The sequence below is a fragment of the Pelodiscus sinensis genome, chromosome 13 (genome assembly GCF_052426305.1).
Source record: "Pelodiscus sinensis isolate ZL-2025 chromosome 13, ASM5242630v1, whole genome shotgun sequence".
NCBI classification, from domain to species: Eukaryota; Metazoa; Chordata; order Testudines; family Trionychidae; genus Pelodiscus; species Pelodiscus sinensis.
In genome coordinates, this window is record NC_143064.1 from 3,765,815 (window position 1) to 3,783,001 (window position 17,187).

Below are 17,187 nucleotides of genomic sequence, written 5' to 3' on the forward strand. Positions count from 1 at the left end.
TAATTAAACCGTTCCGTTAACTCGGGATGTGACAATCCATTCAATTCACCAACATAAGAACATAACATAAGAACATAAGAACGGCCGTACTGGGTCAGACCAAGGTCCATCTAGCCCAGTATCCTGTCTGCCGACAGTGGCCAACACCAGGTGCCCCAGAGAGGGTGGACCGAAGACAATGATCAAGCGATTTGTCTCCTGCCATCCCTCTCCAGCTTCTGACAAACAGAGGCCAAGGACACCATTTTATCCCCTGGCTAATAGCTTTTTATGGACCTAACCTCCATGAAATTATCTAGCTTCTCTTTAAACTCTATTATAGTCCTAGCCTTCACCGCCTCCTCTGGCAAGGAGTTCCACAGGTTGACTACACGCTGTGTGAAGAAGAACTTTCTTTTATTAGTTTTAAATCTGCTACCCATTAATTTCATTTGGTGTCCTCTAGTTCTTCTATTTAGGGAACTAATAAATAACTTTTCTTTATCGGCCCTCTCCACACCACTCATGATTTTATAGACCTCTATCATATCCCCCCTCAGTCGCCTCTTTTCTAAACTGAGAAGTCCCAGTCGCTTTAACCTCTCCTCATATGGGACCCGTTCCAAACCCCTAATCATTTTAGTTGCCCTTTTCTGACCCCTTTCCAAGGCCAAAATATATTTTTTGAGGTGAGGAGACCACATCTGTACACAGTATTCAAGATGTGGGCGTACCATAGTTTTATACAGGGGCAGTAAGATATTCTGGGTCTTAATTTTCTATCCCTTTCCTAATAATTCCTAGCATCCTATTTGCCTTTTTGACCGCCGCTGCACACTGTGTGGAAGTTTTCAGAGAACTGTCCACAATAACTCCAAGATCTCTTTCCTGATTTGTCGTAGCCAAACTAGCTCCCATCATACTGTACGTATAGTTGGGGTTATTATTCCCGATGTGCATTACTTTACACTTATCCACGTTAAATTTCATTTGCCATTTTGTTGCCCAATCACTCAGTTTGGTGAGATCTTCTTGGAGTCCCTCACAGTCTGCTTCTGTCTTGACTATCCTAAACAGTTTGGTATCATCCGCAAACTTTACCACCTCACTGCTTACCCCTTTCTCCAGATCATTTATGAATAAGTTGAAAAGGATTGATCCCAGGACTGACCCTTGGGGTACACCACTAGTTACTCCTCTCCAATCTGAAAGTTTACCATTTATTCCTACCCTTTGTTTCCTGTCTTTTAACCAGTTCTCAATCCAAGAAAGGACCTTCCCTCTTATCCCATGGCCATGTAATTTACACAAGAGCCTTTGGTGAGGGACCTTGTCAAAGGCTTTCTGAAAATCCAAGTATACTATATCTACTGGATCCCCCTTATCCGCAGTTGAAAATTTCAGAGGTTACACGTGGGGCAACAGGCAACTCACTGGGAGCCAGAGCGCACCGGCAGCCGGATGTTAAGCCAGCTCCCCGTGTGTCCTGGGAGCCTGCATGTAACCGTGAAGGTTAACCACTAAACCCAGGCACCTCGGTTCACCGTGTACATGGCTGCACATTCACATCCTGAACATTAACGCGAGGGAAGGGTTCGCAAAGCTTCGCCGCTACTACACCTTGCCAGAGCTGGTACTGAGGCTCACAACTCCACCTCCTCAGCCAAATTAAGCCCTAAAGCCAAACGAGTCTTTAGGAGGGATTTTCCCTGGCTGGGAACTGACACCCACTTCAGGCAAATGAGGTTTACCAGTTATTTCAAGAGAAGGGTTTTCTCTCGAAATAACCGCGTCTTAACAGCATGTTATTTCGAAACAGCGCCATAACGCAAATATGCAAATGAAGAGCGGGATATTTAAATCCTAGCTTCATTTGCAATTTCGAATGTCTTCATTTGCATCCCGCTCTCGAAACCGGGTGCAAGTGTAGACATACCCCGCGACTGCTCTCAATGTGGCCCATACTCCTATACAGTGCACAAAATGAGGCCAGCCCTGCTCTTCTGTCTGCCTAGCCGGCCCACGTCTTTAAGCTGCAGCCCCCGCGCTGGGTCACCAGCCTTCCTTAGGGACATGCAGCTCACGAAATGCTTCTCAGGAGAATCCCACGAGACAAGAGCAAGTGAACAATGACTGAAGACGTGACCTTCACTGGGCCAAGACTGATTTGGTTTAGAAGCCCACCTCACTCAAATCGACCTGCTCTCGAGTGGCACAAAGCGAAGAGTGGAGGGGCTGAGTTTCCAAAAGGGTCTGGGACAAAGCACATCAACGGACTGGAAGGAAAATGCCCAAGGACGCTTCCTATGCCCAGGTCCTATCCAGTATTGCAAAATGAGCCAATGGGCCAAACAGACCCTCGCAAGAGCCCTGCAAATCTGCGCAGGTATCCACGTCCGTCCATGGCTCATTCCTGCGGATACGGATGCAGGCACAACTATTCTATCCACCCAGGGCTCTCCCCATAGCCCTGTCTCAGAGAGTGGAAGTCACCAGTGCCGAGCTGTGTCGACAACGTGCATTTTAATTCTTTCGGGAAGAATGAATTTGGCCATCATGAAAGGGGCCAGTCTGACAAGCGAGGCTCAGGGTAGAACAGCCTCAAGGTAGAGGCTCAGGTGCACAGAACAGCCTGGAAAGCAGCAGCATATGCTTTCCTAGGCGGCTCCTGCAGCCGACCTTCACCCTAGCGAGGGAGGTTCCAAAGGTAGGGACTCGCACCTCTCTTCTAACAATACCCAGAGGGGGCGGGCACCTCTCTAGCCAGCGGGAGCCGTGCTGAGACCACAGGCTGACATGCAGCCCGATCGCCCCGAGGTGGCCCATGCCGATGACCTGCAGCTCTCCACACAACCAGGGACCATCCGAACGGCGAGGCAAACCCCAGAGAAGTGATGTGGGGAATCTGAGAGGTCGTGCACCAGGGAAGGGCTGAATCGGGCCCCTCAGGCCTATGTTGGGGCTGGAGCCAAACTGGACTGCCCTGGGGGGACACCAGGAAGGGAAAGCGACTCCGAGAGGCACCACTTTTCCTCAGGACATCGGCCCTGGAGCAGCCAGCGAGGCATGTGGGCCCCATCTCCTTGGCGGGACAGGCGTGAAGGGCAGAGCTGAAGAAAGGGGTGCCAGGAGGAACTGCTCCCCAAGCCTCGGAGGGTGCTAAGTCCCGGCTGGGATGATGGAGTCGGGGTGGGTCCTGCTTTGGGCAGGGGGCAGGACTCGATGACTCCCGAGGTCTCTGGCAGCCTGGGCCTTCTCCTGGAACCTGCCAAGAGCCCCAGGTATCCCTTTTGCTGCAGCTCCCAGAGCCTGAGATGGCTCCCGGGGGCGTCTGTCCAGACATGACTCTCCCTGCGCTACTCTCCGGGCCCGAGTGCCCAGAATGCCACGTGTTCCCCACTGGCATTAGGCGAGCACGTGCTCAACGTGCCGGTGGAACGCAGGGTCTCCTCGGCTTCCTCCCCTGGGCCACATCACAAGGCGGCGCTGCCTCTACGCCAGCCAGGGCCCTGCTGGACAGCAGCCTCCTTCCGCCACGGCAGAACTGGTTTTCGCCTTTTAAATACAGACGCAAAAAGGCTTCCCACCTCCCTTGGGCGCACAGAGGCAGGGCCATAATTCTCTCCTGTTCAGGGTCGGCGCCAGAGCCACGGCCCTGCTCCTGCGCTTGCCAAAGGAGCTAGCTGGCCACATGTGAGCTAGGAAGCTGCACCCCCAAGCGGGCACCCTGCCTGCAGGCTGCCCTCCCACATGGCATGGGGCCTGCCAAGCATCACCCACCCGGACCAGCGCTGGACGCCGGAGGTTAGTCTCTCGCTTTGCTGTCGCTCCCCCAAAGAGCAAGAGGGCCCCGAGACCAGCCACGGGGCACCCGTCACAGCCCAGCACGCCTGGTGCAGATTTCACGCCGCCGCCTCCAGACTTTGCCCTGGGCGGCACTTCGCACGCAGATGGGTGGCCACCTGGCGATTCCCAGCATCACGTAGTCAAGGTCAGCAACCGGGGCACGTCACTCTGCAACTTCTCTCACTGCATCAACCAAGTGCCAAATCCAGGGGAGCCCAGGGACAAGGATAGGCAGGGGCTGTCTGCAGTGTGGAATGCACCACAAAGAAACCTGCTTTGTGTGCATGCAAATGGACCCGCATCCCGCCTCCTCCTGCTATACTGCACCCCTGCTTGCTGCCTGGAGCACACCAGGCGCCACAAACCCCCTTTCCTGGGAGAACGCAAGTCACCAAGTCAAAACGGGCTCTTGCTACATTTAAAACACAGAGGCGCAATAATCAGCATGAGCCAGGACTGCTCAGTGCCAGCTCGCGCTGAGTCCAGCAACCCCTCTTCATGGCGGACAGCTCTGGCCACCGCAAACAGACTGCTCCGGGCACTAGCCCCTCTTCACAGCAGCTACGGCTGGCTGCGGACAGAAGTTGCTTGGTGGCAACAGCCCCTGTCCATGATAGGGCCCAGCTCCCCGCTGGGACCCCTGTGGACAAGGGCTGCTTCACAGCAGCATCCCCTATCCCCCCATTGCTGTCTCTGATAGAGGCGGGGAGGGGCCAGGTGGCAGCCCAGAGATGGTGCCGGGGGAACCGGCTTTTAAGCCGGCTCCCCCCCGAACTGGATCCCGTCCCCCCGCCTGCTGTGAGAGGCAGCAAGGAGGGGATGCTGCAGAGAGCATAGGGCAAGCGAGGACTGCGTGAGTCCCCAATCGCCCCATGCTCCCTGCGGCATTTCTGCTTTTGAAATGCACAAGAGCCCTGCGAGGCTCTTATACGTTTCAAAAGCAGATGCCTCCGCAGTGGGAACCGGCACATGCGGGGACTCCAGCAGTCCCCGGTAATGCTGTTTCCAGCTATGCCTCTGCCCCTCCCTACCTGACAGAGGCAGCAAGCGGGGGGGCAGTGACTAGCTGAGCTGCTACTCGACTATCCGATGAGCATTTGCTTATTGGATAGTCAACTAGTCGCTTACACCCTTAGTCCGGCAGGGTACCAGACCAGAGAGGTCCAACCTGTAGCAGAGGCCTATCCCCTTGGCCACGCGTGAACCTGCCCCAACACCTGACCGGCAGGGGGCCCCTTATCCCTCCTGCCCCAGGGCCACCCGGCTTTTGGCCGTCCCGTCTCACATGAGAATCCCACAAATCCAAATCTGGACACCTGAGATTTTTGCCTTGCTACATTTTGGCATCCAATATGCTTTTATGTCTGCACTAGTACACCAGGTAAGCAAATGTGAGACTGCAAATGTTGTTTTCCAACACAAATCCATAGTTTGGACACTCCAAACGTAAAGCAAAGTCTCTTTGAAGTTGGGCTCCATATTATATGGACACTTTTAATTGGCACATTTGTATCTATGACAGTTCCTTTGCCCAGTCACGGCACAGACCAACTTGTGTTTCCAGTAACTCATCAAAGGCTTTCTTAACTTCTTTTAAAGATATAGAGAAGCAGCCAAGAACTCAGACTCTAACTTTTTCACTGTCAAGGCAATTTTAACCCTGAAAGGCTCACAATGGAATGGGCTTATATGCCTGAACCGTTGAAGAAAGTTAACAGATGAGCACGCCTTTGGTGGACTGCTATAAAGCCATGTATTCCTGGGCAAAACCAACCCATTGACAGCGACCCCCTGAAAACGCCACTGTTTTAAATGGAGTTGTATGGCAAACCGAAGCAAGGACAATGATAAGTCTAACAATTATTTGTTAACTTGTAATTCATTTAAGTGACCTTCTTGCAAATTAACTCCCCTTCCTCAATATTACTGTTTAGTTTCCCTTGAAACAAAAACTACTGTCATCCAAGGATGGCTGTAAACGCTTTCTCCTTTATAGTGGCGTAAGTACCCAGCTATCCCTTTGCTGAAATTTTATTTTCTCTTTCATAGCTTCTTAAACTAACACTTTTCCATGAAACATAACAGACATCAGCACGCCTCATAAACCAGCAATACATTGGAAGGGCATTTTTTCCTCCAGTAAAGGATAAAGAGATTGATCCCAACAGCCTACCTAATCGGAGCCCTCTGTTCTTCAAGGATGCCCATCAGTTCTGCTTGTCAAGGGCAGAGCTAGTAAAGGGAAAGCACTGGAAATGTGTTTTCCAAAGGTAGCAGTAAGTGGGGTGTGATAGACACAACAGAACTCAAATCACCCTTAACGAGCTTGAAGGAGCGGGTGTAAGGGGCCCTGACAGAATCACAGCACACGAGAACTGGAAGGGACCTCGAGAGGTCATTGAGTCCAGTCCCCTGCCCTCACAGCAGGACCAAGCACTGTCTAGATCATCCCTGACAGGTGTCTGTCCAGCCTGCTCTTAAATATCTCCAGGGATGGAGATTCTACAACTTCCTTAGGCAACTTATTCCAGTGTGTAACCACCCTGACAGAAAGTTTTTCCTAATGTCCAACCTCAACCTCCCTTGCTGCAATTTAAGCCCATTGCTTCTTGTCCTATCCTCAGAGACCAAGGAGAACAATTCTTCTCCCTCCTCCTTGTAATACCCTTTTAGATACTTGAAAACCGCTATCATGTCCCCTCTCAGTCTTCTCCTTTTTTCCCCAATTCTTTCAGCCTTCCCTCATAGCTCATGTTCTCTAGACCTTTAATCATTCTTGTTGCTCTTCTCTGGACCTTCTCCAATTTCTCCACATCTTTCTTGAAATGTGGTGCCCAGAACTGGACGCAATACTCCAATTGAGGCCTAACCAGCGCAGAGCAGAGCGGAAGAATGACTTCTCGTGTCTTGCTCACAACACTCCTGTTAATGCCTCCCAGAATCATGTTTGCTTTTTTTGCAACAGTGTCATACTGTTGACTCATATTTAGCTTGTGCTCCACTATGAGCCCTAGATCCCTTTCTGCCGTACTCCTTCCTTGACTGATGTGCAAGTCAAACATCTGATTCACTTCAAACAGCACTGTTTCCCTTTTTCAATTCCACTTGCCAGAAAAAGGTTTCCTTCTCTTCCCCTCAGCCCCAGACGTCTCCCTCTCAAATAGCCAGAGCTCCAGGAAGGGCAAAATTCAGTCCTGCACATGGGACCAATTTAGGAACCAAAATGTTGTAACTCTTTGAGGCTCCCAACAGACTGCACAGTGCTGCATAATGCAGCCGCCCCCGACTCTTATAAATAAAACCCTTCCTATTACACCATTATGTATCCCGTATTTCTGGGAGAGAAAATACACCCAGAGAGATGCAGAGATACATGCCCGCAAGCATACGGAGCAGAGAGCCCGGCCTCTCCTTTGACAACCCAGGCTACGTCTGCACACATATCCGTTTTCACTCTTCTGACAGGCTGAACTGAAGACGACGAAGCTGTCATCATGTTAACACCAGCGTACGCGACCTGGTCAGTGAGGTGCTGGGATTGCACAGTGGGTTACTCGAGGCACCTGTATTAATGTACAGTTCCAACACAACAAGGGGCTGTGGGGAAAAACAATCAGGGCAATACACCTGGACCCAGACTAGCCACCTCGAAAAGCTGAAAAGATAACTGGGGAGCCCATTAGCTTTGAGCATCCGAGATCTTGTCGCTGAAGAAAAGGCACAGATTCTGGGAGCAGAGAGACCATGAGACTGCTCCACAGTGACTCGCGGGGAGGGTGGCCCCTCCGACAAGCGCCGTCCTTAGGCAAAGGCCGGTGAGTGGCTAGGCTGCTTCTGTTTTAAGATCTGTTGTCTCTGAAACGTGTCTGGGGTAAATACCGTGGTTTGGGCAGCAGGCAGGCACCGAGGCCTGGTCTGAGGGGGCAGGCTGCATGATTCCACCCCAAGCCAGAGGTGAAGGCAAAAGGCCCAAGACTGGAGGGAGGTGAACTGAGGTGAGAATTCAGCACCAGTCAGAACCATTACCTCAGCCCACCGCCCTAGGCCTCACCTCGGCGGATCACCTGCTAAGACTTTTCTCAAGTTTCGACTGAGTGCACCGAGGCAGGAACAGCCTTGGTTTGAATAACTTCTATGGCCCTTCACGCCAGAGAGCCCAGGTCCCCTGTGGCCCGGCATGGCCCCCTCTCCGAGGACCATGACAAGCCTCAGAAGAATTGGTGTTTTTCTTTAAAAAGTAACTTGCCAGCCCTCGCAGCTGTTGAGAGGCCCTTGGAAACCCGACCCGAAAAGCTCCAAACCCAGCACCAACAGAACCCCACGCGGGTTACTGCCGAAAAGCCTGCAGGTTTCAAAACCAAATGCACAATGATTTTTAGGGTGATTCTGGAATTTGTGGGGTTGGTGATGCTTGCGCAGCGGAGGTGGGGGCGCTACTCCTCTCCTGGGGTTTCCTCTCTGTGGGGTGAAGCAAGCCGGTGGATGTGAATCAACAGCTCCCATCAGAGGAAACGATCTTTGCCCGGGAAATCTTTCCACTCGGGCTCTATTCTCCTGCCGCTTACAGAGTCTGTACAGGGCACGTCCCACTGCATTGAAGTCTGGGCTGCCATGAGTGCACCTAATTACACATAAGGGTCGTAAGAATGAAACCCATGCTGAGCAGGCAGCTTAAAGCCGACCGCTGTCATTAACAACACTGCTATCTCTTCTCTCTTCCAAACTGGATGCTCCACGACCCTCCCACCCCTGGGCCCCAACCCGGCACATGGGAACCTGCAGCTTGCTGCTATTGCCAATGGATGGGATTTGAGCCTGGGCCTACCCGGCACGTGGGAACCTGCAGTCTTCATTCCTCGAGTCCAGCCCTGCAGAGAATGGCCTAGGGCAGAGACCTGGGTGCGTGTCGGGCGCGCCGTACAGACGTGTCGCCCAACAGCCTGTCGCATGAGGTCCTGCATGTCACTTCAGCTAGTGCTACCTGCAAACGGGTGTCAAGGAACCAAGCCAGATGATGTGGTTAGGCCATTTCTGAGGAACTACTACCGCAGCGCTCTCACAAGGTGCAGGAAGTGCTAGATTGGACTATCACACAGCATGTTTACTGGGCCCCTTTTCGCTTGACAAGCGAACGTTATACAATGTAAAGTCAACATATTAATCTCTTTATCCAAAATAGCTGTCCGACCACTGGCTGCACTTCAAAAGTTTGAAGGGCACAGGGAACGCTCACTTTTCTCTTTGCTGATAAAAGCATATTTCAGGCTACCCCGGTTAGCAGGCATGTGCATGAATATTTGAAAGGTGCTATATAAGTGAGGAACCAATTGATGACCGCGGATTAACAAGAACAAAGCTTAAATGCAACTTGGATGTTTGCACTTCCTATCACAATGGAACAAAGGGGAGCATGCTAAGGTTCAAAACTGCAATAATACGGGTTAGACGATGTCAAAGAGGACATGGCCATGGTCTTAATTTATGCACACATACTTTCACTAGTTCACCTAGCTATTGTCCCTAAGGCTTTTCAAGCAAAACTTCAAGTTCAGTGGGAAGTTTTTAAGATCACAAAATAACCAGATTCTGTCTCGCAACGTCAACAGCAGGAAACACATGCCGCTTTAGCACTAGGGGCATAAACTCAGAGTTTTCAAAAGTGACGAGTGATTTGGAGTGTGTCAATTTTTCAGAACTGACCCCTTTTCAGAAAGTGCCCTCTGAAAAATCACTCTTGTAAGATGTGATGGAGGGACTGGCATGGTGAAGGAGGGGATGGTCTGAGGAAGGTGCCTACAATGGCATATGACCCCTCTGGGACTGTTAAAACTAAGTATCTTTAAATGACCAGAGATGGGGCACGTGATGAGGAGGGTTCGGCATTACTACTGCAAATATTTTCCCAGGTGTCTGGCGGGTGGGTCTCCTCATGTGCTCAAGGTCTAACTAATCACCATATTTGGGGCCAGGAAGACATTTTCTCACGGGTCAGAGACCCTGTGGGGTTTTCACTTTCCTTCCTGCACTAGGTTACACTAGAGAAAATCGTGGATTCTCTGTAACTTGGGGTCTCGATTTCAAGATCTGAGGACACCAATAAACACAGCCAGAAGTCAGGCCTGACTGCAGGGGAGAGCGACTGAGGTTCTGTGGCCTGTGATGGGCAGCAGGTCAGACTAGATGACCATGATGGTCCCCTCTATGTCCCGGATTGGGCACCTCCAGTTTAGTGCACTCAAAAATTGGTAGTCACTGCTGAAAAACCTGGACTGAGGCTCCCAATGGGTGGATCAGGATAACTTTTCTGTTGTCTCTGTTGCTGGGAAGGATCTGTTAATTCAGCAGACTTAAAAAGGTTTCCCACTATGAACTTTACTGTTGCAAGGAATAGTGCAATTGCATTCATCGGGACAATCACTAGCAAAAGACTTTGTTCTTTAACTCACACATGATTTGCCCACGGTGCATCTTTTCATAACTCTTGAAATCACCTCCAATCCCCAACTCTCTCTAGGCACCAGTCTCCAAATATTTGGGCTGCTTGTAACGTATTTGGTGTGGTGCAGCTGGACCCCGGTCACAGGGAAACGCAGCCGAGGCTGATCAATTACTGAAAATGAGGTCTTTATTTAAAAGCATCTTTCAGAGATCCGTACTGAATTCAAAGCCAGCATGCGCTGCACACAAGCTACAAGTTTTGCTGTTGTAGGATGGTTTTGGACTCTGCTTTTCTCATTTCACTTTCATTTACTATCGATATTCTGAGTTCTCCATTTCGGGCGTAGCCATGACCTACAGTCTCAAAATGCTCCAGATAATGCACACACATTCACAAACTCCCTCCTTTCCCTGCCCCAAGTTTGACAGTCTGTGCATTTGTACCAGTTGTCAGAATGCAATACAAAACATAACCGTGGCAAAGTTAAAAGTTTTCTCTGTCTCTACCACCACTGCTGGGACCGTACACAGGAAACTTCCTCATACTTCCAGTGTTTGATTCAGGCGGAATTAAACATTTGCAGCATGCTAAGCATTAGCTAAACTAGATTCTACATAGACAACATTCTCCCTGCAGAAAAGTAGTTGTTATACTCATCTCCCCTAGTCCACCCACTTGAAATGACTCAGGAAGAGAATGATAGCAAAGGGAGATTAAGCAATGCACATGTTAAAACAGTCCTCACCTTTAGAGAGTCAAAGCAGGCAATAACGCGACCATTTTCCACATGGCAACTCCGTGACGGATGGGCAAACTTGCATTCTGCATCAGATCGAGAACAAGTACCTCTCTGAAATTCTCGACATACTTCTAAAGTCAGCCATTTTGTATCACGAACCAGGGAAACGTTTACAGCCATATTAAAAACAAAAATTAAAACGCAAGCAATCACACCCTTCTTTAGGACAATATTTCGGCTGATTTTTTTTTTTTTAAAAAAAGGGTAAAAAAGTGAATTCAAGTTAAAGGTGAAGAAATAACGAACTTGTTGCTTTGGTAAAACTTCTATTCGTCAGCACTTAGGTTTTCATTTAAGTCAAATTGGGTTTGTTTCAACAAGAATTAAACATAAAGCCAATCATAAAATAGAAATCTTATCAGAAGAACTGAAAATCAAATGAGAGGCCTGCTCCTAAAAGTGCAATTGTAGAAGTTAAAATATAAGTGTTATATTTTGTGCCACTGCCAAAGTTACTTGAAAATAACTGGCAGACTTTCAAAAGAATTCTGTGCTCTCCAGTTAATGGTTTCAATTATTCTTGCAAAAAGCATACGCAGCTGGCAACGCTCCTGTTTGCGGAATGGTCTCAGTCCTTGGGCAGAAAACTTTTTTTTCCTTTTATTTCTTGGTTCTAAAAATTACGATTTGCGAGCATTCAAAGGAACGAAAGGATGTTATAACTGTCGAAAAATATTTGCTACATACTCAGGAAGGGGAAAAAAATGGCTGAGCGAACAGAGTGTCAAAAGGGGGGGGGGGAGAAGGGGGTGGATGAGTTGCCGTTAGGGTATGAACTGCAAGCAACGCCAAATTAAAAAAAAAGGGGAGAGGTGGGGGGAGAGAGAGAGGCAGCCTTAGACAGAAATCCAAGCAGCAGTGGCTTCAGGAAAGGCACTTTTCAGCAACCTGTAGGAAAAAGAGAAATAGAATCAGCTAAAACAATGCAATCTCCCCTTGCTGAACTCTAGCGTTCAGAAACAACTGTGTGCATTTGAACAGGAAATCTGCAGCTACTGACAGTGCGGCATAGTGCAGTCAGCCATTGTAGATAAAAAGGGCATTTCCCACATGAGGCTGCGCATGGTAAGAGGAAGCAACCAATTAGATTGACTGTTGCAGCGGCAGGCCTGGGCAGCCACCCAATAAAAGGGATCGTTTCAGATTGATCTATTCTGGCAGACATTCGGTTTTGTGCCCACTGCACAGAAAATGCCTTAGTCCTTCCATGACGGCCTCCGACGCGCTGGGGAGACAGCTCTGCGTTTCAAACGTAAGGAGCTTAGTCCAGGGAGTCGTTTCCTGGGCTGCTCCCAAGAGGAGGTGTGGGTTACATACCTGCTCCTGAAATCCGGAGGATAAGAACCGCGAGGAACGCGAACCTACTGTAAGCACCAGCTGCATATTTCTCCCTCTTTAAAGAGGGCAGCTAGTGGCTGTGTACCACCATCAGAATGCAGCTCGACAGAGACGCGGTAACCCACGAGCCGGGGGGAGTACAGTCACCGCTGAACGGCTTTCAGACAAAGGCGACAAATTGTCGTTCTGTGGGGTTTTTTAAATATATTAAAAATTGCTTTTCCCCCCCTCGAGAGGAGGCTGTCTGGCAGGAAGAGCAGCTATGGCTTTCATTGTGTACAAAGCAGAAGGCACTGCCAGGGCTCAGCCCCTATGCGTACACTGCTCTGCGTCCATAAGGTGTTTTATTTAACCCGCTGTTAACTGGGAACGCAGTTCAGCTGGTGGCTGTAAGGTTACATGGAAACGAGAGACGAATTCGCAGGCGTGGGGTCTATAAATCTGGGCTCGACAAAATCAAAAGCAAAACTGACATGGAAACTTGAGCCACATGCACAGAGCAGAAAAAAATTAACTCCTTGTTAACAGCTATCTTTGATAGCAAGGCTGAAGGAGACTTCAAATCGTTGTAATTCAGTTTCTAGCATCTTCAGCGCGTGCTGGACAATAAGTGATTTTCAATAACTTGCTATCGCAGATTTTCTTCCGGGGAAGGAGGGTACCACGTTAAATCATCCCTAAAGCATCCTGCATTTATATGTAGAGTCAGCTAATGAAGCCCGACAGAATTAAGTTGCTTCAAGGTTTCTGACATCCACCCCTTTGGCCAAACATCAGGGCCCAATCCTGCAAACATATCCATGCGTGTAAATTTACTCACAAGAGCACAAGTATGCGCACGCACAAGTGTGTGCAGGACCAGGGTCTCACACTGCAAGAAACGGAAATTTAAATTCTTTCCTATTTTATAGGCATGTTCTCAGAATGACCCTTGTTAGCAACTTATGCATTTCCAAATAACTCAAAGCGCACTCCCAGTGTTTGGCAAAAGCACTGAAGGAAGACACTGTTGTGATATTTTTCTTTTTTTACAGCAAACACTAACATTGTGCAAAGTAAATACCGAGTGTGTGCTGAACCGATTCAAGTCTCAGATTTGCAGCACAGGGTCATTCGAGAGCACGTGGACTCGCCACACACAGACAGCAGCGCTAGAAGGACCTTCTCAATTTTGGGTATCAGGCGGCAAACAGAAACAGTAAGGCTATGTCTACACTGGCGGGTTCTTGCGCCAGAAAGATGCAAATGAGGCTAAGTGAGGAATATCGCTGTGCCTCATTTGCATAGCTAATGAGCCGCCATTTTTGCGGAAAAGGCTCTTGCGCCAGAAGGAGCCACTTCTTGCGCAAGAAAAACCCTCTTGCGCAACACCGTTATTCCTGAAAATAACCAGCGTAGCGGCATTACGCAAGAGGGTTTTTCTTGCGCAAGAAGGGGCAGTCTAGACGCTCCTTCTGGCGCAAGAGCCTCTTCCGCAAAAATGGCGGCTCATTAGATATGCAAATGAGGCGCAGCGATAAGTGACAAATTCACCAGGCGGGATTTAACCTCTGAAGGGGAGGGGCAAGAAAGCAGAACAGGCCATACTAGTGTCTTGCGGGTTTAGTCAGGAACCTGGAGACGGCTGCTATGCCGATCCCGATTTTGTAGGCAGGGCAAGTCTGTGTTTGAATCTAGTTCGTTTATGCCCAGCCCCCCAAGCCTGCTTTACTCTGCATAGATGAGCAGGCAGGCAGTAGATACATCCCCACAGAGCGCTCAGAACAAGCTGGGTGCAGCTCCCAAAACGAGCCGGCACAGGTCGAGAATGGGTGGGGATTAGGTGGGACGCTCTTAGGAATTACTCCTAGCACACTAAAACAGAACTTGAGGGAACTGGGCCATATTCTAAAGCTTCAGACTCCAGTGGAAAGGAGGGTCTGTTTCTCTGAGCCTGCATGCTATGGGCCCAAATCCTTCATGCACCATTTGTGGGGCCACGTAACAGTTAACTACCCTCCGCCCATTACGGAGGAGTCTCAAAGCGTATGACAAACGGCACGCTCTCCCTTTCTCTCTCCCATAGATCGCACACAGAATATTCGAGGTGGCTGGCATTTTTCCATGCTAATATTGGTTTTCAACAAGACTATCCTATATGCATCTTTCCAACGATGGCTGTTTTCCCCAACTAGCTCCAATACAGAATCACACCTAGACAGACGCAGAGATTCCCTCTTACACACACCCCATCCGGCAGCACAATGCTCCCCAAAGACATCTTGCTGGGGCATCGGCGTGTTACCAACTCAGAAATACACGGAAACACACGCTCCACTATACACGGGCCACTAGTCCCACTGACGTAAAAGACGTGGCGATGCCTTGCTGAGCCCGTACCTAACTCACCCACGCTCCCGCCTAGGTTCATCTCAGACGAGAGACCTCCCAGTCCAGAGCAGTTCCAAGTGCCCAGCCGTGCTTACGCCTGAATGATGTTACAAGATCGCAGCTCAAAGACGCAGGAGTTAGGGTTCCCCACAAGTAAGCCCAGACATCACTTGCCAGCAGTGTCCCTCTAACCATGTCCATCCACATGCAGAGTTTTTCCATCCAGGGGTGGAATACATTTTGATGTGCACCGAGGCATGTGCCAACGTGCACCACCCATAGAAACACAAAACCTGGCTGTGGGCGCTCTGCTAACCAGCGGGGCGGCATCGGAATGTCTCCGGAGCGGCTGCCCAAGCGCCCAGCTTACAGGGAACACGGCTTGCCAGTTCTCACAGTAGTTGGATTGTTGCAGATTGCCCGGGCCAAGGATACAGGTCCCTGTCCACTTTTGCCATACGGCAATGGGAAAAATCTAAACCCCCATGTTTTAACATCAGACAGAGGATTTTATACTGGTGCAAGGTAGGGATGGGGGGCAGCAGAACCCAGCACCTCCCATGCGTGGGGTTGCCGGTTCCTGCTGCTGGCAGCCCTCTGTGTGGGGTGTGGGGTGTGGGGGCAGGAGCCAGCACCCACGTGGGCTGGGGGCTGCTCCAGCCAAGCTGGAGCGTCTCCCCCTGGAATCCCACTTCACTGGTTACTCCTAAGGTTTAACCGAACTGATTAGCTGGGATGTTACATCCCTAGTGCCAGGAGACTCAAATAAAACCAAAGGGGGAAAAAAGTTCAGTAAGTCCCACTGCTGACGGTATAACACGGGGTAGGAAATAAGTCGCCTGCGGGCCGGATATGATTTGCCAGGGTTAGCCTCCGGCAGGCCACCAGACACCTAAATTACCTGCGCCCCCACGGGCATGGCCGCTCACAGGTCCCGTTGGCCGCCGTTTGCCATTTCCGGCCAACAGGAGCAGCAGGAAGTGGCATGGGCCGGGCCATGGCTTGCTGCAGCTCCTATTGGCCAGGAATGGCGAGCCACAGCCAATGGGAGCTGCGAGTGGCTGTAACTGCAGGTTAAGAAAGCCGAGCTAACCTTGCAAGGCTCACCCTGGTGAATCGTGTCTGGCCTGTGGGTTGCCTATAACCCACCCCAATATGCAAATACAGCCCTTCCCCCATATTTGAATTCTCAGCAGCACACGGTTTGCTTACAACAGTTTCCACATTTCCCCGGCTCTGCATAATACCACATATTTGGTACCGACTCTTCCTTCTGCCCGTTTCAAATATGAGGGACAAAACTCCTGCCCCGCCCCAGCCAAAAACCCCCTCAGTAGAATGAAGTTAGAAAAGAGAGTCATAAAATACTGGTTGTGTTAACGTGACGCTCCGTAAAGGGGGAGCAGCTGCCGTTTGAACTGGCCCGGGGCTGCTGCAATCATGCCAGGTCTGTCTGGCAGAACTTAGGGTCCTGAGCTACCCAACGGGACCGCAGAGCCCCAACGTCGACTGAACGTCAGCAGAAAGGAGCAGCCGCACGGCTGGGCAAAGGGCGAGCGGCCAGCGACTGTCTACTGAGAAGCAGGGAGGAGGGGGCAAGCAGGCCTTTCCTCCTTCGGGAACCTACCACCACAGAACGCAACGCCTGCCCCAGCAAGGGGTCGCCACTGACTGTAAGACAGGAGGCTGTGGGCTCGCTGCGGAAATCAAAGGCCTCAGTTTTGCTGCCACTGACGTCAGCCTCCGGTAGAGTTAGTGCGCTCTGGCCATCTGAGGTAACGCAAGGACAGAGAATAGAGCAGGAACACGCTTGCTCTAGGATGTGAAACAGGAGTTTACATCCCTAACTTGCTCCATGGTCGAATTGCTGCTCCGTTCCCTATCAGCGATCCCTTTCAGGGAACCATGCACACACGCCTGACGGAGAGGCCTTTTTGTGACAGGGTTGATTCAACCAGATTCTATCAATGATACTATTTCAAGGGCGGTTCGGCTCTGAAGAGGACTCAGTAAAATGGCATGGCGGGGGTTCCTCATTTCTTGCATCTCAGTGATTTCCAGGTCACATTGGCTCAGCTTACAAGTAAAAAAGGCCTTTTATTCTAACTGCGGGCCCTAAAAACCAGGAGTGTTGTGATTTACTCTCAACAGAAAAACACCCACTAGGAGAAAGAAAACACGGTAAAGCTTTAGGAAATGAAACATAAGAATGGCCAGACTGGGTCACAGCAAAGGTCCGACAGAGGCCATTGCCAGAAGCCCCAGAGGGAATGAACAGAACAGAGAATCATCAAGATGTGACAACAGAGGCTAGGGACACCCATTCCCACCCATCCTGGCTAATAACCATTGATGGACCTAACCTCCATGGATTTACATAGTTCTTTTTTGAACCCTGTTAAAAGCCTTGTTCTTC

The 17,187-nt window shown here is 50.1% G+C and overlaps 1 protein-coding gene across 13 annotated transcripts in view; it reads right to left on the minus strand.

Moving 5' to 3' along the window:
* The window catches only part of MBNL3 (muscleblind like splicing regulator 3), a 125,139-nt gene that overhangs the window by 70,944 nt on the left and 37,008 nt on the right, over positions 1 to 17,187 (minus strand). For 10 of the 13 annotated variants that reach the window (XR_016350607.1, XR_016350606.1, XM_089781803.1 and 7 more), the window contains exon 2: positions 11,010 to 11,951. The exons of 1 other annotated variant lie outside the window; for it this stretch is intronic. Coding sequence is in view for 10 of the 12 variants with exons in the window: in XM_089781803.1 (XP_089637929.1) it covers positions 11,010 to 11,183 (174 nt within the window). In the remaining 2 variants the exon portion in view is untranslated. Of the gene's footprint in view, positions 1 to 11,009; positions 11,952 to 12,063; positions 12,247 to 12,380; positions 12,519 to 17,187 lie in introns of those variants that run through there. 2 more of the 13 variants (XM_089781796.1, XM_089781797.1) reach the window with 2 other exon arrangements.